At 53.9% G+C, this 23,770-nt stretch overlaps 1 protein-coding gene across 3 annotated transcripts in view; it reads right to left on the bottom strand.

Annotated features, from left to right (window-relative positions):
• Positions 1-566: 566 nt before the first annotated feature.
• Triobp (TRIO and F-actin binding protein) overlaps positions 567-23,770 on the bottom strand; it is a 55,718-nt gene continuing 32,514 nt past the window's right edge. For 2 of the 3 annotated variants that reach the window (XM_028789972.1, XM_028789973.1), the window contains 13 exons: positions 19,557-19,613; positions 16,484-16,552; positions 16,301-16,390; positions 15,892-16,001; positions 13,926-14,454; positions 13,200-13,310; positions 6,425-6,572; positions 4,718-4,820; positions 4,152-4,311; positions 3,962-4,075; positions 2,579-2,665; positions 1,764-1,924; positions 567-1,204 (listed from right to left, as the gene is read on the bottom strand). In XM_028789972.1, coding sequence (XP_028645805.1) covers positions 1,766-1,924; positions 2,579-2,665; positions 3,962-4,075; positions 4,152-4,311; positions 4,718-4,820; positions 6,425-6,572; positions 13,200-13,310; positions 13,926-14,454; positions 15,892-16,001; positions 16,301-16,390; positions 16,484-16,552; positions 19,557-19,613 — 1,737 coding nt within the window. In that variant the 3' untranslated portion in view covers positions 567-1,204; positions 1,764-1,765. Of the gene's footprint in view, positions 1,205-1,763; positions 1,925-2,578; positions 2,666-3,961; positions 4,076-4,151; positions 4,312-4,717; positions 4,821-6,424; positions 6,573-12,317; positions 13,045-13,199; positions 13,311-13,925; positions 14,455-15,891; positions 16,002-16,300; positions 16,391-16,483; positions 16,553-19,556; positions 19,614-23,770 lie in introns of those variants that run through there. The other variant, XM_028789974.1, reaches the window with a different exon arrangement.

The following is a 23,770-nucleotide window of genomic DNA, read 5'->3' as shown; positions in this document are numbered from 1 at the left end:
GATTCCAGTCTCCTGGGACTCAACCCAATGTGGTTTCTGTATCTTGGGAAAGTGACCATGGGTACAGTCTGCCATGATGGTGGCATCCACTGTTCCCACTCCTACTTCTGCCTAGGGGAGGAGAATCTCTGGGTATAATCTCAGCCCAGCGCAGGAAAGAATAGAAAACACCCATTTTCTGGAGAGGCAAACTGAGGAGCAGGGGGAGGAGGTTGGGGAGGGCAGACTCAGCACTAGCCCTCTTTGTAACTCCTCAGCTTCTCAGTCAGTAAGTTGATGATTTGAATGAGCCTGAGGCGGAGCCATTGGTGATTCACCGGGAACCAGGTCAGAGTGCAATTTCTGATTGCTGTGAGGGAGGGCTGAGACTGGGCACTGCTGCTGCTGCTGCTACAACTGCTAACCTTCGAATCATTCAAATGTCTAAGTCCTTGGCCCAGGGGAGGACCTGGACTCAGCCTGGCCCTCAGAAGCTGACAAACCCTACTTCAGCTAAGGTGGGACCCAGAAGAACTTTAACAACCTGGTTGCCATGTCCCACCCGGCCCAGCATCCACAAAAGCCAGAGCTGCTGGAAGGTTTTATTAAGTTAGGATGACTCACGGGATACAAGAGAAGCGTCTTCATGGGTGGCGCTGGAGGTCCACACCCAGCGCCCCTCAGAGGAGTGGAACTATGGGGACAGCTGCTGGCCCCTCCCTCTGCCCACTGGTCCCCCGTCCAGAGGCCAGGGCAGGAAGAGAGGGCTGCTCCCTGCCTTTTCCCGCTGGTCACCCACCCTGGCCCTGCCGGGGCCTTTGCAAGGCACCCGGGGTATGAAGGAGGGCCGAGCAGGGGGTCAGAGAGGAACGGGAGACAGTGCAGGTGGTGCACGCCACCAAGTATTGCCTTTTGTAAAAGTTTAAATGTTTTAGAAAAAAAAAAGGCAAAAAAAAAATCTATATAAAAATCTCTTCACATATAAAATCCTGAAGAAGGTGCAAGGTTAAGACCCTGTGCAAGGGACGAGCTCAGATCCGCAGTGTGTGTGTGTGTGTGTATAAATGTATGTGCGTGTGTGTGCATGTGTGTGTGTGTATGTGTGTGGTGAGTGCACATGTGACCCAGGGTGGGGAGAAAGCTTGGCTTCTGACTACTGTCAGAGAAGGAAGGTGGCTGGTCCCCTGGGGCTGGCGGGTCCTCAGCTGATCGCAAGCCCAGGGACCTGGAAAAGAAGAGAGAGCACTGAGCACTGGGAAGGCCAAGTATACAAGACTGCCCGTGACTGCTGCCCTCAAGGCTGGCCCAGAGCCACTCTTCTGGGCTGTGCACAGGGCCTGGAGTAACCTGACTCATGCGGCTGAGTCTTGTCAGGAAGAGAAGGTAGCCAGGCCATGTTGTATTGGATCCTATCGGATCAAGCCCTCTGAAGGAAGGACTTCTGTGCTCAGTGCTGGCTGTGGCATGAAGCCTGGGGTCTGGGAGAAGACTGAAAGTAAGTTCAGAATGTGCCAGGGGTCACCACCAACCTGTGGAGGGTCAGATTACTAGGTCATGTCAGTGATTAAGATGCAGGCCTTGGGGTTCCTGACCCAGGTATGTGTGGGAACAAACACGCGCAGGTTGACAGAGCAGACTTGGACTGTCTTATGGCCTTAACAACCCTTTGTAGCTAGCATGATGATGTCACTGACAGACACAGAAATGAGCCAGAGAAAAGATGTGCTGGTCCAGCGAGATGCACACCACTGACTGTCAATCTGCACTGCAGGGCCCTCACCCACCTCTACTCAGCCAAGCTGTTCCTCACAGCCTCCTTCTCCTGCAGGGCAGCCATGGCCAGGCGCAGGTGCTCCTTCAGCTGCTCTATCTCTCGCTCCGACCGAGTCTTGATGTGGTTCAGCTCCACGTACACGTCCTGGTACTTTCCCGTGAAGCGCTTGTCCTAGGGCCAGCCACAGAGGAACACTGAGGGCACGAGCCCACCACACCCACTCCCTGCCACACACCCACTTTGTCCCCTGCTGGTAGCACAGAAGGCCAGGTTCCCCAGTGATGGGGATTTCATTGTCCTTCCTTGTCCCATTAGAGGGGTGGCAGCTAGGGCCTGGGGAGGTGCAGCCTTTGCCACAGTCACAGGGAGCGGTAGGATGAGCCCTGGGAGGGCATGGTCAGGGGCTCTGGTCCTTTACTGAGTTCTCTCTGCCTAGTCTCCAAGCACAGCCAGGGCAGTGCTGGCTCACACTCTCAGAGCCGCCTTGTATTCACAGCTGGATGAAAGCAGGAACAAGCCAAGGGTGGCCAGACAGGCTGTAGAGAACTGGGTAGGTTTCCTAATTCCGAGCAACACTTGGAATCAGCCCCCAGCCAGGCTGGGACAGCATTGTTCTGTTTCCAGCACCTAACAGGCGCTCAACAGTAATAAAGTCAGATGACTCTGAGTGACTGAAAACAGGCACGGCCTGGGGTGAGTCACACCTCTCTCCTTTCAGGCTTCTGTCACCTTGTCTGTAGTGGGGCAGTGGGAGGCCTCAGGCGAGGCTATGCCAATGGCAGCTGGCTCCTGGAGCACAGCTAACCCCACACTGGTGCCGCCTACCTTCTGTATCACCTGGAGCTCATCCCGGAGACACTGCACCTCCTTTTTCAGGTACTGGAGTTCATTCTCCTTCACTCGCAGGAGCACCTAGAGACATGTACTGAGCTGAGGCAGGACTGGAGGCCGAGGTTACCCAGATCCACAGTTCCCTGCAGCCTGGGACCTCCCAGACTCAAGCCCCCTCCCAACCATCCCCACCCACCCCACCCCCACACAACCCCAATCTGCACCGAAAGCCCCTGCATGCCACAGCCTGCTCCCCCAGGACACTTCTCTTCCTCGCCCTCGCCCCTCCTATACAGTGAGCACGGCTCTCCCTGCTCCCTCAGCTGGGGCCTGACACAGTACCAGGCGCTAGCACCAAGGGGGTTGGCACAGGCTGCATGGTGGCTCCACTGTGAACTGTAGCTAATTGACTATGGCAGGCCTACTCTCACCGAGCTCAGTGCTATTTACGTGTGGCGGACATAAACTCAGCCTGGCAGGAAAGCCCTTAAACTTCAGACTAGCAATCTATTGCCTGGTTCCAGCCTCAGCTCCCACATAGATAGCTGTGTGACCTTTAAAAAGGCCATTAACTTCCCTCCTGGTTTCTCCACTGGTTTAAAGCAGACAGTAACAGAGCTTGACTAAGGGCTTAGTGCCTCTAGGCATAGACGTGAGCCTCCGGTCAGTGGTTCTCAGCCTGTGGGTTTCGACCCCTTTGAGGAGTTGAACGACCTTTTCACAGGGTTGCCTAAGACCAGCCTGCATATCAGATATTTACCTTATGGTTCATAACAGTAGCAAAATTACAGTTATGAAGTAGCAAGAAAAATAACATGAGGAACTGTACTGAAGGGTCGCAGTGTTAGGAAGGTTGAGGCCTTCTATCTTTGCTAATAAATCAAACAAAAAGGCAGGTGCTCCTGGAATCATTCACACGTTCTACCTTCAACCCCGTCCCCTCAACCCCCAAGCAGAGCGCTAGCAGTCTCTGACCCTTAACTTTGTCTATTTATTTATTCCTTGAGACAAGAGTTTCTCTATGTAGTCTGGCTGTCCTGGAACTTGCTATATAGACCAGACTGTCCTTGAACTCACAGAGATCTGCCTGCCTCTCTCTGCCTCTGCTTCTGGAGTCCTGGGATTACAGCTGTGTACACCATGCCCAGCGTGCTAGCTGTTTTATTCTATGTTCCTACTCACAGAGGCACTGACTGAGCACGGCACTCGGCAGGCAGATGCCAGGGCCGGATCAAAGACTAGAAAGCTTAGCCTGGAAGACCTCAAGAGTTTTGAGTGACACCTTCAGGTGACACCCAGCCTTCTAGAAAGCTGCTGCACAGGTCCTCAGCCAGGGGTTGTCTGGCACCAGGGAGAGGGGGAGGGGAGGATGCTTACCTCCAGCTCACAGGAGCTCCTCTCACTGCTGCGCCCGCAGCTGTTGCCTGTGCCCTGCGAGGCGATGAAACTGCGCAGCCTGTCGATCTCCTCGGACAGGTGGGAGTGCAGCTCCTGAGAGGATCCGCCGGTCAGGGTGGGGACACCAGGCCAGTCACACCCACTCCTAGCCTGCAGGGGCCCAGTCTACCTGGTTGTGGCGCAACAGCTCCTGGCCCTCCTGCTGGCAGCACCGCAGGGTGTGCTCACGCTCCTCCGCCTGCCTGGTCAGGGCCCCGATCTCCAGGCACTTCTGTGAGTACCTCTCAGACAGCACCTGCAGCTCCTGCCTCAGCGCCTCCATGTCCAACCTAGCCAGCAGGAAGTGAGTGAACCATGGGGGCTCTGTTGGCCACCGCTTGGCCTGGAGTCACATCTCAACATTACGCGTTTTAGATACATTGTGGTTCTGAACTCAGCCTCAACCAGGCTGTGGGCTGGTAACACTCTCTGGCCTGCAGGGGTGTCTTCTGAGACGGTGACCTCTCACACCACCGCAGCCCCAGCACCCAGACTCTCCCAGCAGTCAAGAGCAACACTGCAACCCAGCTCTGGAAGACACTCCAGGGGCAGAGAGGCTGGGATCCGGGCACTGATGACGCACGGGGTCTCTGCCAAGGCCCTCAGCAAAGCCCCAGGCACATTTATCAGGGTAAGTGGTGCTCCTGGCTCCGAGCCGCACCCACCCCAGCCCCTCAGCCCCTGCTGCCATCTTACTGGTGTTGCTTCCGAAGGCTATCTGGGCCCTGCTGGAGACTCCGTGTTTTGCTCAGCTCCCGACTCAGCTCCTCTTGATATGCCTTCTTCATGGCTTCAATGGCTAGGAGCAGGACAGACAGACAGACAGGCAGAGGACAAGTTGGAAGAAGGTCGTCACAATTCCACTTGTACTGCAGACAGGACCAGCGGTGTGGGTGTGCAAACAACACAGTCAGAGCTGTGTCCTGAACCCGGTGGCTTGGTGCGAGTTACTCAACCTCTCAGGGTCCTCCTTGAGGTGATCCTGTGTGAAGGGCTCTCATGGGCTGTGATACGTCAGTATCTTCTATCAGTGGTTTCTGGCTAGCCTCGCACTGTTTCTGCAGTGCCTGGAGGTGCTGCATCCATCATGGCCCTTCTGCCCTGCCTGGCCTGTGGTCCAGATAGCAAGCTCTGCAGTCGCTACAAAACTGTGTGATGCCGTACGGGTGACTCAATGCCTCTGCCTAAGGACCCTTCCTGGAGGTACTTTAACCACAGCTTCTCCTCACCAGAGGGTGACTAAGTAAGGCCTGACACAGAGAAATAAGGCCCAAACACTGGCTCCTGCAGACTGACTCTAACAGTGAGCTCCCAAGAACCCAGTATTTTCCCATACTGCACAGGGCAGTCTAAGGATTACAAAAGCCTCTAGCCTTAGGTCTACCCCCACAATTACAAAATGCAACATTTCTGAACACCAGGTGGATGTCATTCCTCCCGGATGCCAGACACTGACATGCAGGGACACAGGCTGCTGGTGGTCTGTTATTCAACATGGTGTCACTTGCATCAGGGTTCAAGTTCACTGGAGAGACTGTGGTGCTGGACCATTTGGAGATGCCTGCATCCTGCTTGGGGGGGGGCAGCTACTCTAGGCTGCCTGCCTGGGGGGTGGGGAGGGGCTGCCCTAAAATGCGAACACAGCCAAGGCTGGGCAGGACCACATGGACTTGAGCACAGGGAATACTTAGCCTGTATCAGCAGGATGCAAGCTCCAGGTCACATGACCTCATGCATGACCTGAGGGGCTGCCCAGGATGTTCCAGGCACACACAGCAGGTGTGCACTGGACAGAGGAGGAGGAAGTAGTTTGTCTGTCTCGGGTGTTTCCTGTTTCTGGCTTGGGAAAAGTGAGGCGGTTCAGAGTCTAGCTTTGTAATCAGACTGTCTGCTCCAGGCTCAAAGCCCACCTCCGCCATTTCCAAGCTGTGCCATCTGGAACAGGTCATTAGCCTCTCGGAGGTCCAGCTTCCTCACTCACTGAACACCATAAACACTCAGAGTGCTCTGAATGTGTGGGGCACAGAGAGGTATATACCAGGCTACAGCAAGGCTCACCACAACTCCTCAAGCATCCCAGGGTCTGACCCCAGTAGCTAGGTAGGTGACATTCTACCAGAACAGTGTGTGGTTGATCAGTGTCTCTCCTAGCATGGAGGTCATATGTGGCTTGAGGTGTCCCTGCCTTCTCAATGTCTATAGAACCAATGGAAGAGAAGTCACAACCCATGGGAGGAAGGGTAGTCTTTTACTGCTACACTCTCCCCTCTGCAAACTGGACCACAGAGTACTTCTGGGGCTTCCAAACTGCCACTGGTTCCTTCCCACATGTCCTTACTTAGGGGCTTCCCAGTTGGAAAGTGGAGGCACCAGGCGCCACCCAGGTACGTCCTGGGTCCTCACCTGAGGCTGTGGCCGCTGTCTCCTCAGCCAGTAGCCACTCCTTCTCCTCCTGCAGCCTCTGCAGCTCTCTCTCGTGGTGCCGCTGCAGCTGCTCCATCACCTGCTGGTGTGAGGACTCCATCTCTGCCAGGCTGCGCTCACAGGCTTCCTGTGGGCCAGAGGCCAGGGAGGTCATGAGGCTGCACCCCCTGTAGGCTGGTCTGGAGCCAGGCTCATTACCATGCTCTGAAATGCTGCACCATGATTCCATACCTGCTCCCTCCTCCACCCACCTCTCCTCAGTCACAGATTTCACCAGCCCCTCTTCGGCTTCAAGCCCTGTAGCGAACTAGGTCTGGCTCCCGAAGCCCTGACTCTGCCTGGCCTGGCACTGCCAAGCAACCTCATAGCTTTGAAACCAGCTCTTGGGATAGTGAAAGGGCTTATCAGGTATAAGCCTGCAGGTCAACCCCCAGAGCACGCTCAAGAATGGAAGGAGAGAACTGACTCCACAAAGCTGTCTCTGAGTTCCGCATGCATGCTCTGGCATGCATGTCCACCCACCCCCTGGATAACAACAATTTAGAAACCAAGGCTATTCCTCTGCCTGCAACACTCTCCTGGGTCGTTCGCTTTCCCACACAGCCCATCTTAAACACCTTTCCTAGTTCTGGCTCTGGGCAGCCTCTGCCCTGCCTCCCCAGGTCCTGGTTCTTCAGGAACATAATAGCCTGGTGACACTAGACACCTGACCCAGCTTAGGTCTGGGGTATAGGCCAGGGTTATTCACGTGGCATGGGCTTAGTAAAATGAGCTGGAACTGTTGACAGCATGCAGATGGTTTTGTAAGTAAGATAGTAAGCAGTTAGACCCACATCTACTGTGACCAATGTGAATGGGCAGCATGATGTCATCACCGTCTGTCTGTCCGTCCATCCATCCATCTATTGTTTTTTTGAGGCAGGGTTTCTCTGTCTAGCCCAGGCTGTCCAGGATATCACAGATCCACCTGTCTCTGCCTCCCGAGTGCTGGGATTAAAGGTGTGCGCCACCACCACCTGGCCATCATCATCTTTTTGAGATAGGGTTTGGTTATGTTGCCAGGCTGGCCTTGAACTCTCAGCATTCTTGCCTCAGCCTCCTGAGTGCTTGGGATTTCAGACATCAGTGCATTTTTGCAACTCTAGCCCTTGCTTGGGCAGGTTCACTCCTAGGAACACCCCACAGTGTGGGGACGGAGGGTTCCTACAACAGACTGGGGATATGAAAACTGAGGTGACCTACATGCTCAGTAGGAGACCCCAGCTTCAGTAACGGGGTCTAAACCTGCAAAGGACAACAGGCAGCTGTCGGAGGACAGGGGTGCCACGTGGACTACTGTGGAATGAAAGCTGACTCCTGACAATACTCACGGGTGCAAAACAGGTCACTGCCTGCCCTAGTCTAGCTATGCAGGAACACAGAAAACACTGGAAGGCTATTGTGGCCCACAGAACAGCATCCCTCCAAAGATCTCCATATATGACCTGGGACCGTCTCACTCCACAAGCAAAGGAACTAGGGCTTCCAACCAGCTGGCCCTAGAAGCAGAAGGCTGTTCTAGGCAGTCAGGAGGCCTGAGGAAGACACAGGACAAGAATCTAGAGATCTGACCAGGAGAGAAGGGCAGAGAGTGACAGTGACCCAGCTGTCACTGTGAGTCAAAGGCCATGAAAGGAAGGAAGGGAGTGTGAGCAGGGAAGGCAGGTGTGGCAAAGACAAGGATCCAACGATCCCTCCCACCTGCAGCCTACCAAAAAAGTGTGGTCCAGGCCCCCACCCCCACTCCCCAGCCTGTGCTGGACTTCAGCAACTCTGTCATTGACACAGCTGGTCCCCTTAGCCACAGGATGCTGATCCAGACAAAGCAATGGTGGGCGAGGCAGGCACAGGGCTGGGGGCAAGCATTAGGAGCTCACTGCTTTTTACGTTGCTTTTAGAGGTGGGGCATGTGCAGGCCACAATGCACATACGGAAGTCAAAAGTTCTCTATTCGTTATGGGGGTTCCTGGGACAGAACTCAGGTCACCAGGCATGGAGGCAAGTAACTTTACCCACTGAGCCATCTCCGGGGCTCTCGTGGGCTCATTTCTGACCTTTTAATTTAGATACATTTTGCAATGGAATCCAGAGATCTGAGCATGCAAGGTGACTGCTACTGAACTATAACCCCAACTCATCAGGTGATTTCTGTTGTGTCTTTTTAAAGACAGGGTTTTTAAAGCCCTTAGCCTCTAGCTAGGCTGGCCTTGACTTTAGGATCCTGCTCTAGCTTCCCAAAGGCTGGGATTCTGCACTACCATGCCTATAATCTCAGGACTCAAACTCAGGGAGGCAGAGGCAGGTAGATCTCTGTGAATTCAAGGCCAGCCTGGTCCACAGAGAACTTTATCCAGGAGAGCCAGAGCTACACACAAAAAAACCCTACCTTGAAAAACTAAAAACAAAAACAAAACAAAAAAAACCCCAAAAACTAAATGTGGTTCTTATATAATTTATTTATTTTATTAATTTCTTGTTTTTTTTTTTTTTTAAATCAGGGTCTCAGTATGTATCTCTGGCTACCCTGAAGCTCAATATGTAGACCAGGCTAGCCTTGAACTCATAGAGATCTGCCCACTTCTGTCTATGTCTCCCAAGACCTGAGATTAAAGGCATGTTTTTTGTATGATTAAAAAAATGGTTTATCTATTGGATAAACTACTTTCTGTGGCTAAGGACCTGAGTTCAGAGTCCTAGCAGCCACATAAAAATACAGAGGTAACCACAATGCTACTGGGTCTAAAACAGGTAGATTCCCAGCTCACAGCAAGCTCTAGCTTCGGTGAGAGACCCTGCCTGAGAATCTAAGGTGTAGTCAGCACGGTGGTGCACAGCTTTAATCCCAGTACTTGGGAGACAGAGGCAGATGGGTCTCTGTGAGTTTGAGGCTAGTCTGTCTACATGCCAAGCTGCAGGCCAGCCAAGGTTACAGAGTGAAACTAGGTCCCCAAAAGAAAAAAGGAGAGGATGCCAGAGAGTGTCTCAGCACTCAAGTCCTTGGCTTAACCCCCTGTTGAGTTCCAGGGGATCTGGAGCTCTTCTCTGACCTTGATGGGTGTCCACATGTAGAAGATATACACTCACATGCATGTGTACACACACACACACACACACACACACACACACACACACACGCATGCGCATGCTCACACATGCACACACATGGACATGTACACTTTCCCATACATAAAATAAAGAGGCCTGATGTGGTGGTACATGCCTTTAATCCTAGCCCTCAGGTGCACTGTAGGGCAGCCAGGGCTACACAGAGCCACTGTCTGAAAAAAACAATACCAAAACCAACCAACCAAACAATAAGAAAACTAACTTCTGGCTTCCATCTGCATACACACATGAGTACACACAATCACACATATGAACACACCACATGCACAGAGAAAGAAAAAAGAGAAGCACATGTAAGGTCACTAAAAAGGGCAGGGCCAGGGAAGAAGCCACAACACGGAAACACACATAAAGGAACAGTTTCCCCCAAGACCTCCAACCACTTCTCAGGCAGCTACTCCCGAGACCACAGCAGGCTTGTTGAGGGGAAGGGCTGGATCCAGATGTTCTGAGTGTGTGTGTGTGGGGGGGAGGGGACCACTTGTCCTGATGGGCCTTTGCTCCTGTCCTCGGCCTGTCCCCTTATAGACCAGGCCATCTAAGGAGTAGAGGTGGGCTGACCTCGCTCCACCGTGCTCCCCTGTGAACTTCAGCCTCCCTCACAGAGGCCTCACAAGGGCTGCTAGGTACAGTACTCCAGATCTGTGGAGAGCTTGCCAACAAGGGGGTGAGGGCCAGCCAGGCGTCAACAGTGACCTGCTTCCTTAGTGACACTGGCCACCTCTCTGCCATGACATCAAGACAGAGGAGGAAGTCCTGGTGGCCCACTACCTTAGCCGCAGTAGGCCCAGTGCCGAAGGCCCTGCTCCCTGCACAGCGGTTTTGCAGGTTGAGCCCTTCATCCATGCAAGAGGGCCACCCATTCAGCCTGAGAGAACAGGCTGGGGGATTGCTTCCCAGTGGTCACCCCTCCTGTGCCTGAGGGACATGTGACTTATAAGGTTTTTCTTCTCTCCAGTGCCTGCTGTCCCAGCCTTCACTGTTTCTGGGTATTTCTGCCTCCTCTCTTAGCACCCTGGTCCCACCTGCCCTGAGCCTACGCCAACTTACTAAGATGGAGCGCTGGCAGCTTTCGAAGTGCCCAGTGTGGCAGAAGAGGACCAGAAAGCAAGGACTCCAAGTCTGCCTATAGCTCAAAGGTCATACCAAACTTCTGGGCCTCCATCTCCTTACGGTGGCTTTGGAGCTACTGTGGTGCCTCTAACATTTCAGTGAAATAAGCTTTTTCTTAAGTGAAATTGAAAGCCGGTTCTAACAGAAAAGTGAACACGCAGAGCTGCTCTGATCCCGGCGAACGGACCCTTCCAGAGGATCTCCAAGTTCCACTCAGTGACCCCAGGCTGGAGCGCACCCTGCATGGTGGGCTCGCCCATGACAGGACCTGACAACACTGGGCCATTTCCACCCTCCCTTAGCCCAGGTAACCCCAGGATGGCTTCCTCACCAGTCGCCCAAACTTTTGCTCCTTCAGCTACCCACCCCCACCCCAGCCCACCCCCACAACTCAGCAGCAGCCAGCCCTCGCTAATGAGGTGGCCCAGTCCCAAAACCACCAGGGCTCCCTGCCCTCCCAGACCCCAGTTACCAGGGCCCAAAATCTTCCTTCAGACGTCTGCCAATCTGTTCCCAGTCAGCCTTGTCCTAGCTCCTCAAGCTTGGGCCTTGTCCTCTTCTTGTCCACTGCACTCCAAGATCTCCCTGTGCATCACTGGAGACTCCCAACATCTGCAGGATACTGACTCCAGCCTGTTCTTAGAGGTTCTCTTGCGGCGCCAACTGACCTTCTACCTTCTGCCATAGCAATAGCCCCACCCACCTGTCACCAGGAGCTCAGCATGTGACCCTTAGGGGACTTTCCAACACCCTCCTCCCGTCCCGGCATTCTTTTTTCTTCCTGGCACTGGAATGCATGGTGTAGACTATAGACAGCTGACTCTCCAATTACTCAGAACTGTGACTCTGCCATTAAGAAAAACTACTTTAAAAAAAATTAAATGCAGCAGCGTTAATTATCAACTAGACGGACTGGGGAATCACGTAGGCAACAAGCCTCCAGACACACCTGTGAGAAATTATTTATGGCTAGCCTCTGGCCATGCCTGTGAGGAACTGTCTTCTGTAGTTTAACTGAGATACAGGAGAGACGTCCCATCATGCCCTGCACCCCGGAGGATCCCATTCTGCATGGAAGAGTGAAAGAGTAGCTGAGCGCTTTCCTCTCTGTCTATCTCCTGGTTATGGGTGCGGTGGGACAGCTACCTCAGATGCCTGTTGTGTGCCTTCCTCCTACCATGGACCTTGAGCCCAAATAAACCCTCTCTCCCTTAAGGCACTTTATCACAGCAACACAAAAGACAGAGACATCACGGCTGATGCTCAAAACACGTCCGTCCCACAACTCCAAAGCGTCTCTATTGTGTGTAGCCCTGGCTTTGCTGATGGCTACTGCACCAGATGGCAGAAGCCCTACCCAGCAGTGCTGGCCAATGGCACGGGGAGGCTCATACCATGGGAACTGTTCCATGTCACATACAGGGACTCAGTTTATTATCTTCCACATTGTCTGGAAGTGAGGAGAACTTGCTAGGAATGCAAACGGAGCCTCTCACTGTGTCAAGTCTAGAACTACATTTGCAAAACAAAAAAAAGGTGAAGTATTCTGACAAGAATGTTCTCGATCTCAACAGAAGGCTGTCAGGTCAGAAAATAATTTGTTTACAGTGTTGATCTTCAGAAGTTACTCATTAGTATAAAAATATCAGCTAATGCACATATGAGAACTGCCCGTGCTCGGTAATCAGCTGTGGCCACAAGAATATGAAGAAATCATTAAAGCAGTCCGAGAAGAATCCATTTCTCTGTGGAATTCACAATAAAAAGGGTTGTATGCTTTATTTGTACCTCATATACTAAACAACCTTTTATAAGTTATAATAAATAGAAGCACACATACACACAGTTGGTTTTTTTGTTTTTTCTGGTGAGCTAGTTATCCAGTTGTGAACATTAAAATCATTCCCAGACAGAGACCAATGTCCCCAGGGGACAAAGTCATTTCCCAGAGGCAGACAAGGTGGCCCTAGAGGGAGAAAGTCACCCTCCCTTGAGAACTGCTGTCTCAGACAAACTCCTGAGAACAAACGGGAGGCTCCCAAGTCCCACAGACCTCCTCGGTAGGCAGGGGAAGCCTCTCCCAGTGTAGGAGAGTGAGTCCCAGGACCACTGGGTCCCCACTTCCCCACAGGGAGGCGAGGAAGAGGCCCAAGTGCAGACTAGTCACACGGGGACTCACACACAGGCTCTGCAGTCAGCTCGACCCATTCTCAAATCCCACCTCTGACACCTGCAGGCTGGGGAACCTCGGGCAGGTCACATACCCTCTCAGAGCTCAGTGGCCTTGTCTGTAAAATGGGCACAGTGATCATGCCCACCAGCTGTGGGGAGATTAAACAACATGATGTGTAGCAAATGCCTGGCACGATTCTCACACACAGAGAGGGTTCCCCAAATGTAGGCACTCCTGGCAACACAGCAACCAGACACCTGCCCCCACCCCACAGAGCAGTACGGAGCAAGTCTTCAGCCTTACCTGTGAGATGTAGCCCGGAGGGATATGGCTGTCCTCCTGGAGTCTGGGTGTATTTTGAGGAGCTTCCCCTCTGAGACGCCAAGCCTCCAGCTGGGCACGGAGAGATTGGACCTAGGACACAGGAAGCCCAGATCAGTGGGTGTCCTGAAACGGGGAAGGGCGTGGGTGGGAGGAGCCCGCAGCTCCGTAGACTACAAGCCCAGGTTCCCTGGGTTGTGTAGTAACAGCTCTGGTTTGGAGAAGGGCAGCAAACCTGAGAGGTAACGACAAAGGACTTTGTGTCTGGGGCCAGGATAGCTAGGTCAATGACCCGGGGGAGCTTTGGCCCAGAGAGAAAAGACAAGGCTGGGGACAGCACACTGTCGTATCTATCATCCCATGAAGGGAATGGGGTGACATCCCTGTGCCTCACTTCCTACAGGTGAAAACTGTAGTGGGACCTAGCAGATCAGATATCAAGGAGGGCAAAGAGGCACCTAACACGGCTCAGGATGTCACAGCACCACAGCACACGGCCTGTTCTTCACCCCGCCTCATGTCTCTTCTCTGAACTTAGGGGCAAAACAAAGGCAATGCAGAGTCAGGCAAAGAGTCAGGCCCTGTGAGGAGCCTGAGGTGCCAGCTGGCAGGTCAAAGAAACGGTAAGCTCCTTGTCGCTGTAGGGCTGCAGGGCCAATGTCAGGTCATGCCCAGAGATACAGACAGGAGCTGGGGAGAGAACCCTACCTCCTTCTCCAGGGCCTCATGGCTGTCACTTGTAGGTCCCCGGCGGTCGCTGTGGCCTTGGTTGAGCAGGGCAGTGAGCGGCACTCGCTTGTTCTCCCGCAGGGGCAGCTTTTCCAATTCCTGCCACTTCTTCTCAATCTCCTCACTGAGCCTGCTCTGCTGGTCATCAGTCAGGGGGGCACCCAGGCCCCTTCGAGACCCATCACCACTTGGCGTCTCTGGGGTCCTGCTGTCCGTGGACTCGAACCACTTGCGTCTTTCCTCAGAGCGTTGTGCCAGGTCCCGCTCCAGATCCTCCTGTTTGGTTGGGCGCTCAGGAGTGGAGCGGGACAGAGTGCGCATGCGCTGTGGGGAGCTCGGCGTTAAGGGGGAGAGCTCCACGTAGTCCAGTGACTGCCGCGGTCCATCCACCTTCCGAGGACCACCCCGGCCGATAACCTCAGAGCCTGTCCGCTGCTCCCCTATCTTCAGGGAGCTCTTCTGGGTGCCATAGCCGTGTAGCGTGTTTTCCTTATTGCATTCTGAGAGCCTAGGACATCAGCAGAGGCTCGTCAGGAGGGGATCTCTGTCCACTCAGTCTTGTAGGAGCTCTAAGTCAGGCCCCAGGACCAGGGGCTGGACACGGACCCCCGTGAGCAAGCAGTCCAGCCTAGAGGTTGAGAATTCACACCTCCTTATTATCAGGTGCTGGGGAGACCCTAGCAAGATCATCTGCCAGCGGATTCCCTCCTGTAGTCCCAGTCACTGTATGAGGAACGAGGGACAGCAATGCCTCATATGGCATGGATGTGGGGCTCAGCGTGCAAAGCAAACGGGAGATCCTTTGCAAATGCTGGTGCATGTGTTAGGAATGCCATAAAACAACAGTAACAACAACAGTTGCACAAAGAGCTGAAGCGATGGCTCAGCAGTTAGGAGCACTGGCTACTCTTGCAGAGGATCTGGGTTTGGTTCCCAACACTCGAATGGCCGTTCACAACTCAGGGGATCTGATGCCCTCTTCTGACCTCCACGGACACCACATCCACATGGTGCACAGATATATACACAGGTAACACATACACAGACAGACATACACAGGCAGGCAGACACACAGACACACAAAACAAAAGAAACCTTAAAAATACGTAAGGTCAGGCCCTGGGTTTAGGGGCTCAGTGTAGGCACTGCAGACAAGGGGACACACTGAAACCTGAGTGAACAGCACTCGTGTTGTTCAGATGTTGAGTGACTGGCAGGTCGGCTGCGTTCACGGTCAGTCAGCTCCAAACTATATTTCCCAGCACCCCCTGAAGCAATGTGATCATGTGACTACATTCTAGGGGGCAGGTAGAAGCAACTCCCTCTACAGGGCCTTCTCTGCAGTTCAGCTGTGCCCTCTGACCTGATGACCGAGCTGCTGGGCTGCACACAAGGCCTGCACTGCACACCTCTGGGCCAACCTTGCAGAGCACTCTAGTCTGCAGACTGGACAACAGCCCAACAGTGCAGTTCTGCAGAATTCACCAAGGGCCCTGGACACATGCCTACGTGAGTGAGTGCAGACACAACAGCGAACAGGACAGTGAGGACTCTGAGACACAGATACGAAAGCCTCTGGCCCTCGCCTGAATGGTCAAAGTCTAGTCAGGTTTGGGGACTCATGCTTGCACCCCTTTAATGGAGGCAACCGTGGGACGAGGCCAAGCTAGCAGGCAGAAGAGCCTCTCAAGTCTCCTCTGTACATCACCAGGAGCCCTGCCGGCTGTCAGAATGTAGGACGGCATGAGACACTGGGTCAAACCCTCAGTTCTCAATGGATCTCTGGATGGCCCAGGGCATGTGGTGCTCTTTCCGAAATTTGTTACTAGATTAACTGAGGCCCCAGAAGGTATATCCACAGGCCCTCAGGCAAGTACACAGAACCCCATTCAGGGACACATCATCATCATCCCCCACCACGGTCCCAGCTGAGCCCAACACATACTTGGTGACATCTGGGGCTGAAGTTGGTCGGACAGTCTTCCTGAGAGCCTCAATCCAGTTCCGCCGGATGCCCGAGGTCATGGCCGACAAGGTATAAACGGCATCCTTGGTCTGCAAGGACATCTGACATGTAGCTCGCCACGTGGCCAGTCCTGTGTTCCCTCCCCTGTGGAGGTGGTCCCTCCCTCCCAGGAGGGTGTATAGGGTCCAGTGTGTGGAGGGTGTGACAGACACCCTCTGCCAGCCTGTGTAAAGTGCTTCACTCTGGGACTCTCTAGGCATGTTAAGTATGGGCATCAGAACTGCTGACTGGCAGAGGGTAGCCTGAGAGTGAGTGAGTGAGTCAGGCCACCACCTGCCCAGGGCCTCGGGTTACACCCTCCGCCTCCCAGATCCGCACGCAGCCTCACATGGATCTGGAAGCCATAGTTGCGCTGGACGGCGTACTCCGTGACGTCTGTGCAGGATCGCAGGTCGATTTCACCATCCAGCTCATCTGCCTAGAGCAAGGAGATCCACCATGGCTTCCCACTCCACGGGCCCCACCCACGCCTGCCGGCCCTTCCCGGGGCCCGCCCACTCAGGCACCTCACCTCCTCAGCCGTGGAGTCTCTGTAATACTTGAGGCTTGAGTCCGTCAGCACAAACCAATGCTTTTTCCACTGTAAGAGAGGAGACAGTGAGGGAAAGGTTCGGGAAAGGAGGGAGCCTGTGTTGTGCTTGTCCATCCTTTACTCCCGTTCTTACAGCTGAGGGGTGTGAAGGGCAGATCAGACCTGAAGCCGAGCAGACGGAAGCTATGACACGGATTGGCCCTTCCTCAGTAACTAGGCCTTCTGTGGCCCCATGTACAGCCTTTCTCTGGCTGGCTGGCAACCCCATGCTACTGTTTTTGTAGGCTTTTTGTTTGTTTGTTTGTTTGTTTGTTTTGAGACAGGGTTGCATGTAGCTCAGGCTGGCTTTCAGCTTGTGAGGGAGCCAGGATGGTCAGGTTGAGGGTGGGTATGTGTGCAGCAGTGCTCGTATGTCAGAGCGTGTGGATGGTACATGTGTGGTAGTGTGTGTGTGTTAGAGTGTGTGGATGGTACATGTGGTAGTATGGGTACATGTGGTAGTACGTGTGTGTGTGTGCGCACGTGTGGATGGGTACATGTGCAGCAGGGCACATGTGGGTCAGAGGACAACTCTGTGGAGACCGTTCTCTTCCCTTCACCTTTACCCTTCTTAGATTCTAGGAATCAACTCAGGTCACCATGCTTGCCATTGGCAAGCACTTTAGCGGCTAACCCGTCTTGCTGCCTCTACCCTGAACTCCTCCTGATCCTCCGGCCTTCAGCCTCCCGGGCATTAGAATTACAGGTATGGGCCATCATGCCTGGATTATGTGAGGCTTGGGGTCGAGGCCAACATCTTGCTTGATAGGCCACCAACCATTCATCAGCTGAAGTAGTCACAGCCCATTCCGGACCTCTCAAGACATCAGAGCCCAGCACAGCACGTGCCTTCCTCCAGTGCGGACGGGGAAGGGACAGGCTCTGTGAGGTGAAATGCCTACAGGGACAGTGACTAAGTGGGACCAGACCTCCGCAAGAGGCCAGATCTCTCCACATGCCTGTTGGCCTGACACAGGGTCAAGGACAAAGGCCTCTCAGACAGAAGGACTAGAAAGAGGCTTGTAAGCCGGGCGTTGGTGGCGCACGCCTTTAATCCCAGCACTTGGGAGGCAGAGGCAGGCGGATTTCTGAGTTCGAGGCTAGCCTGGTCTACAGAGTGAGTTCCAGGACAGCCAGGGCTACACAGAGAAACCCTGTCTCGAAAAACCAAAAAAAAAAAAAAAAAAAAGAAAGAGGCTTGTGGCAGGCGACTGAGTGCTGCTTCCCCGTCTGTGCTGCCGGCTGGTTACACACATTTTCCAGTGTGGGAATGCCTTGGTTAGCCCTCACATCTGTGACTCTGCAGTCTGCGACTCTGCAGTACCTCTCTTAGGCTGAGAAGCCTATGGGAAAGGGACAGGCAGCCGAGTATCCCAGGTGCACCTCAGACGCCCTCTGACCATTTTACTGGGATTCCAGCTGCCATCAGCCCAATGCTAGGATCAGTGTCTCCCAGTGCAGCCCTCCTGGGGCTCCCCCAACACCACAACCTTGTCTAGGCTGTTTCCTATTTTTATTCCTTAGGGACATGATACAGTTTCTAGCATTTGAGGGTGAGGCTTTCTACTTCTTCCCAGGTGTCTCCCCTGAGAAACAGGTTTTAGCACCAAACACCCAGAGTATGAATGTTGCCTTGCCATGTGCCCTTCAGCAAGGGTCACCACATCCCCAGTCTTCAGTGTTCTGACTGTACACTGGATTTTGGGTCCGGTTGGAGATTATCTGTCCCCCATGTGTCTCTCATGGCATGTGGCATAGGATCCTGAGGACAGTGAAGACACCAGCCACTGAGAACAATCTTGCTCCTGGAGTGGACTAAGGTACCACTTGGGAACTCAACTGTCTCTGCAAAGTGAAGTGGCTTCTATGGGAAATGGTTTCTTGGCCCTCTAGGCCTACTCTGTCACTAAAAGCAGGATGGAGCTCTGAGGGCCCAAGGTACCAAGTTCTAGGCCTGGGCTGCCCAGGGTATCACTCAGCCTGAAAGAGAGCTCACTCTTGTGGACCTGACTCCCGTCTGTATGAGGGGCTGGGCTGGCTGCCCTCCCAAGGCCCTTCCAGTTTGGACATTCCAAAACCCTATGAAAGAGCATGAGTAACGGCCAGTTTTGGGTGGGGCCCATAATCCCTCTGCCCTCCAGGGACTTTGGGTAGGGAGGCCAGAAAGGGGTCACTGGCAGGGCTCCAGGCCTTGTGTGAGCCTGGAGAGCAGCCACTAAGGGATGGCGAGCAGGGACAGAAGGCCGCTGGCTGCAGGGAATAAAGCGCGTGGGCAGGAAACACAATGCGATTCCCCTTGGCTCCGAGCCCTGCCCGGCATGCGGGCCGCATGCAGATCTGAGCCACAGGCGCATGCAGGCAGAGTAGGCAGAAAGCCAGTTCAGCTCCCAGCCTCCGGCTTGCCTGGCAGCTGAAAGAGCAGAGCCAGTGAACAGCACCGCCTCAGCGATTTCCAAAGACAGCCACAGCAGACTAGAAGGATGGAGGGTGATGAGCAGAACTTATCAACCCGGGGAGTAGAGGCTTCCGGCTCCTCAAAGCAGTGATCTCTGTGACTCTGTTCTCCATCATACCCATGTCACAGATCTGGCGACTGAGGCTCTGGTTCCACCGACAGGTCCAGCCTGTGTTCTGTGCCCTATTCTATACTATCTGGAAGCTGGTACAACTCAGGCTTCTATGAAGCCTTCACCCCGGACCCTCATATTCCTAACCAGCATTGCCATGAGGAAGGAGAGCCAAGTACCCCTGATGATAGCTAAAGACCTGGAGCATGCATGGCAGGGAGGCTCCACCCTGTGACTTACACGTTAGGACTCATGGGGAAGCCTACAGCCAGCAACCTGTCCCTCCTGAGTATTCACTAAGCCAGGCATCTCTTTCCCTGGACCAGAAATTTGACTCCATTAGGGTTTTCACTGACCCTCACATTGGACCAGTTTGCCCACCCCGAGAGCCTCTCCACAGAAGTCCTGCAACAGCCCAAGACAACCTCTCCCCTCCAGCCTCCTACCTCTCCAGGTTCATCCAAGATCGACATCCATCCCTTCTTGAAGTTGAGCAGATCAGGCTATAGGTGGATGAGAAGGCAAACGGTCAGACTCAGTTAAGGAAGCCAGCCACCTGGGCTGCTAGAAGGAAATTCGACAGTCACCTTGCCCTAGTCCTGTGACACTGAGGTCTTGGGAGACCAATGAAGAAGGCAAAGGACCCAGAGGACTGCCCCCCCCAAACCAAGCAGAACCAAGCACACTTCCAGTCACTCACAGCCCTGGACCTTTCCCCAGCATCTTCTGAGAGCCAAGAGGTGGGGCTGAGTGGCTAACCCCCACCCCCATCCAAGATGTCCAAGCTCCCCGGCCCCACCCAAGATGGGAGAGGGGAGACAAAAGGAACTTTGCTTATAAAGAGAGCCCTAGGGAATCCAGAGGGTAGCCCCGAGAAACGGCCTAGCAAATGTCCAGGTCCTCTTCAATAAGATCTAGGTGGGCCATGCACAACACAACCTAATGCTCTGTCCAGGCCACCATTCCTGTCCTTCCCTCATCTCCTAGAAACCCTGAAAGGTTGAGCCAGGCCCAGGCTGAGGTCAGATATTCTAGGGCCTCTTTCCCCTACGCCTCCTTAGACAGATCATAGCACCTCCATCCTGGCAAGCCCTACCTGGCAGGTCCTACCCAGGGAGGCATAGCCCTGAAGTCTGGGAGCCCCCGGCTGCAGCATGTTCCACAGGGAGGCTGTGAGCTAGATAGCTCTGCCCGGGCCTACACGCAGGTGCTCATCCTGGCATTTTCCTGACCTGCTCATCTGGAGGGCATCATCTGCCAGACCCTCCCTGACCGCTGGGGCCCTCTCCTCTCTAGGTCTCTTATCCTTTAGTAGCCTCGGCTTCTGCCCACTGGCAGGGAGAACAGGGCAGGCCAAACAGGCTGGCGAGGAGGAGGTGGCCACCTGTTGCCATGGCTCTGAGCCCACCTATCAGACTGTGCATCAAGTGAGTCTCACCAGGCCAAGGTGTCTGGTTGCATGAAGAGAGTCAGTGGGACAGTGTAGCAGGGTGGCAGTGGCAGCTGGGAACCAGAGCCACCTGACCCGGCCATCTCTGTGGGCCTGCTCTCCTCTAGAGAACCCCAATTTTCTCAGGCAGAGTAAGTGTGTTGAGAGAGCCCCCAGCCATAGTTGGCGTTCCCTCATCCTGTATATCTGTCTGAGGGAGGAGGTGGGGGGTATGTTCCCAGCCCGGAAACCCTGAGGCTGTGTTCGTCCTGTTTGCTTTCTCTTCTGTCAGACCGTCTCCCATCTGTGACAAGGCAGCCCAGGATGATCCCCAGCTAAGACTGAAGACAGTGACCACCCAAATCTGGCTCCACTTCCCTTCAACATGGACCTCCCACAAACACAGCCTCAGGGCCTGGAGGAGAAGCCTAACCACAACAGGTCTCAGGAGACGCTGTGAAGGAATACTGTTTACCTCCTTCCCATACATTCCTGTGCTTTGGGGCAGATCCCCTGACCCCACACTGACTCTAAGAGCCCAATGCTGGCAAGGGGCTGATCCAAAGGAGGCCACCAGGCACAATGACAGACAGGGACGCAGAATGCTGAACACCACGTGTATACAATACAATAGCAACGACCGGCTCCCTTTGTGACATGTGTGGCCCCCTCCAGGCTCTGGTTCATATGTGGCAAAGGATCATGGGTTGTGCCCCAGCCTCAGTCTTCCAAGGGGACAAAATGTACCATAGTCAAAGCAGCCAGGTGACTCAAGACCGGTAACAACAAAGGCATGTCAGGTCTGGTGTGACCTAGCTAGCAACTTCAGGGAGAGAAGACCAGCAAAGCGAGTGTTTAATCCTCCTGGGAGGGGAACCTATGGGCAGGGTTACGAGATCTCACAAGAACGAGGTCTCACAGGGTGGTTGGTTCAGTGAAGCCTGTGCCACACAAGCACAGGGACCTGAGTTTGAACCCCTAGCATCCACATAAAAAGCTGGACTCTGTGGTGCACACCTATAATCGTAGTGAGGGAACATGGACGCAGGACATGTCAGCCAACCTAAACTGGAAAGCTCCGCATGCAGTGAGAGACCCTGTCTTTAAAAATACGGTGAAGAGGGGCTGGTGAGATGGCTCAGCGGTTAAGAGCACTGACTGCTCTTCTAGAGGTCATGAGTTCAAATCCCAGCAACCACATGGTGGCTCACAACCATCTACAATGAGATCTTGTGCCCTCATATGGGTGTCTAAAGACAGCTACAGTGTACTTACATATAATAAATAAATAAATTTAAAAAAAAAAAATACGGTGAAGAACGACATACCCAAAGCCAACCTCTAGCTTCCTCCAGAAGTGCGCATCCACAGACAGACAGACAGACAGACACACACACACACACACACACACACACACACAATTGAAAAAAAAAAAAACAGACAAGTTGCATCCAGAGGGCCACCACCTCCCCAGCTCCTCAGGCTCAGAGGACCATTCTCCACCAGCAAGACCAGCGTGAGGAACACCCTCCTCCCCAGCCAGTACCACAGGTCATGCCTGCCTGTCACCTCAGCCCTAGCTGCAGCCCCTTCTAAGCACCGACAGCCAAGGAGACCCTTTTGATAGGGTCATCAAATGCTTTAATCTCTCCTGTCTGTCTGCCCCGACCCTGACTATTCTACCACACTGTTCTCACAGATCCCCAACACACAAGGACACCTCCCTCTAAGTCCTCATATCTGCCATGACCTCAGCACGAAACACGTGATAGGCACCCTCCCTGCTGACCAAGGCAAGCCCCTACTCATGCGTTCAGACCTGCTCAACTGCATCTCTGAGGCTTCTCCTCAGATCTTACCTGACAGGACCACCTGCCTCACCTGCTGTCCCCAGCCACCTCCCACTCTCCACTCCCTGCAGAGGCCCCTGCTGCATTGGGACTGCCATAAACACTTTCCATTTCCCTCCAGGTGGGCTGATGCGGTACGAGACAGCGGCTCAGAGTCCCAAGCAGTCCTGAAGGCCCCAGTTACTTAGGAGACAGACTGTATGCAAACAGAACAAGTATATAATTTGATGCCCAGCAATGGCTGCAGAATGAGGCTCCTTAACACAGTCCGGCCAGGCTAAGGCGAAGTGAGAAAGAGGCTCTGGATTCTAGGTCAACCAGGATCCATTGGCTCCTTGAGCCTTTCTTATTCAGCCCAGCCCTGTGACACTTGCTCAGCTAGGAGCGCGCTCTCTCTCTCTCTCTCTCTCTCTCTCTCTGTGTGTGTGTGTGTGTGTGTGTGTGTGTGTGAGAGAGAGAGAGAGAGAGAGAGAGAGAGAGAGAGAGAGAGCGAGCGAGCGCGCAGACATGAACAGAATGTGAAGGCTGGGAGGACCTGAACCAGATCCAAGTGTAAATGGTGCCCAGAAGAAGCCCAGTGAGCATTGTGGACAGTGACCACAAGCCTCTTCCCTGCTCCAAACCATTTGTGCGTCCCTACTGCTCACAGTCTGGTCCTTCCTCAGATCCTCCTCTACGCTTTCGGCATCCCCAAGTTGCCCGCCAGCCTTGATCTACACACCCCTTCCTCCACATCCCATCACCACCTGATAAGTCCCACAATCAGAGGACAACTCCCTCAGGAAGCCTTCCTCCCCCCAACAGGGATGCACTATCCTGCCTCCTGGCACCCCTCACTCAGGATTCAGGCATACATGAGGCGCTTAGCAGACGCACCCTTGCTTAGGGTGTGCTTCCTGGGAGTGTCAACTGTGTACATTTCTTATCTCTCCCTAGAAAGCAAACTGAGACTGACGGAGACATAAATTCTGGCCTAACCAAGGCCAAACGGTATCACCAGGGCTATACTTCATTCCTTCGCTCAGTTTCCCCGACTGTCCAATGGGGATGGCCCCTCAACTTTAAATCTGGTACTGTGAAAGCACCCAGTTTAGCATCTGGTAAGCCCCCACTGAGCCAGGCAACCACCTCCCCCCACGCCAGGACACTGCCTCAACTCCTCCCCCAGTATCCCTCTGCTCCCTAACAGGGAAGGGGAGGCTGCTGACGCCAGGAAAGGCCAGTAGGGAGGTGGCAGGATGTGCGGAGGCCGAGGAAGTCCAGGCAACAGAGCCAGGTCATCACACACACACAGAGCAGGGGCCCTACAGACCACGCCCCCAGAGCCAGGTCATCACACACACACACACACACACACACACACACACACACACACACACAC

This window comes from Grammomys surdaster, unplaced genomic scaffold (assembly GCF_004785775.1).
Source record: "Grammomys surdaster isolate TR1022 unplaced genomic scaffold, NIH_TR_1.0 125852, whole genome shotgun sequence".
In the NCBI taxonomy this organism is placed as follows: Eukaryota; Metazoa; Chordata; class Mammalia; order Rodentia; family Muridae; genus Grammomys; species Grammomys surdaster.
This window is presented reverse-complemented; position numbering and strand designations above follow the sequence as displayed.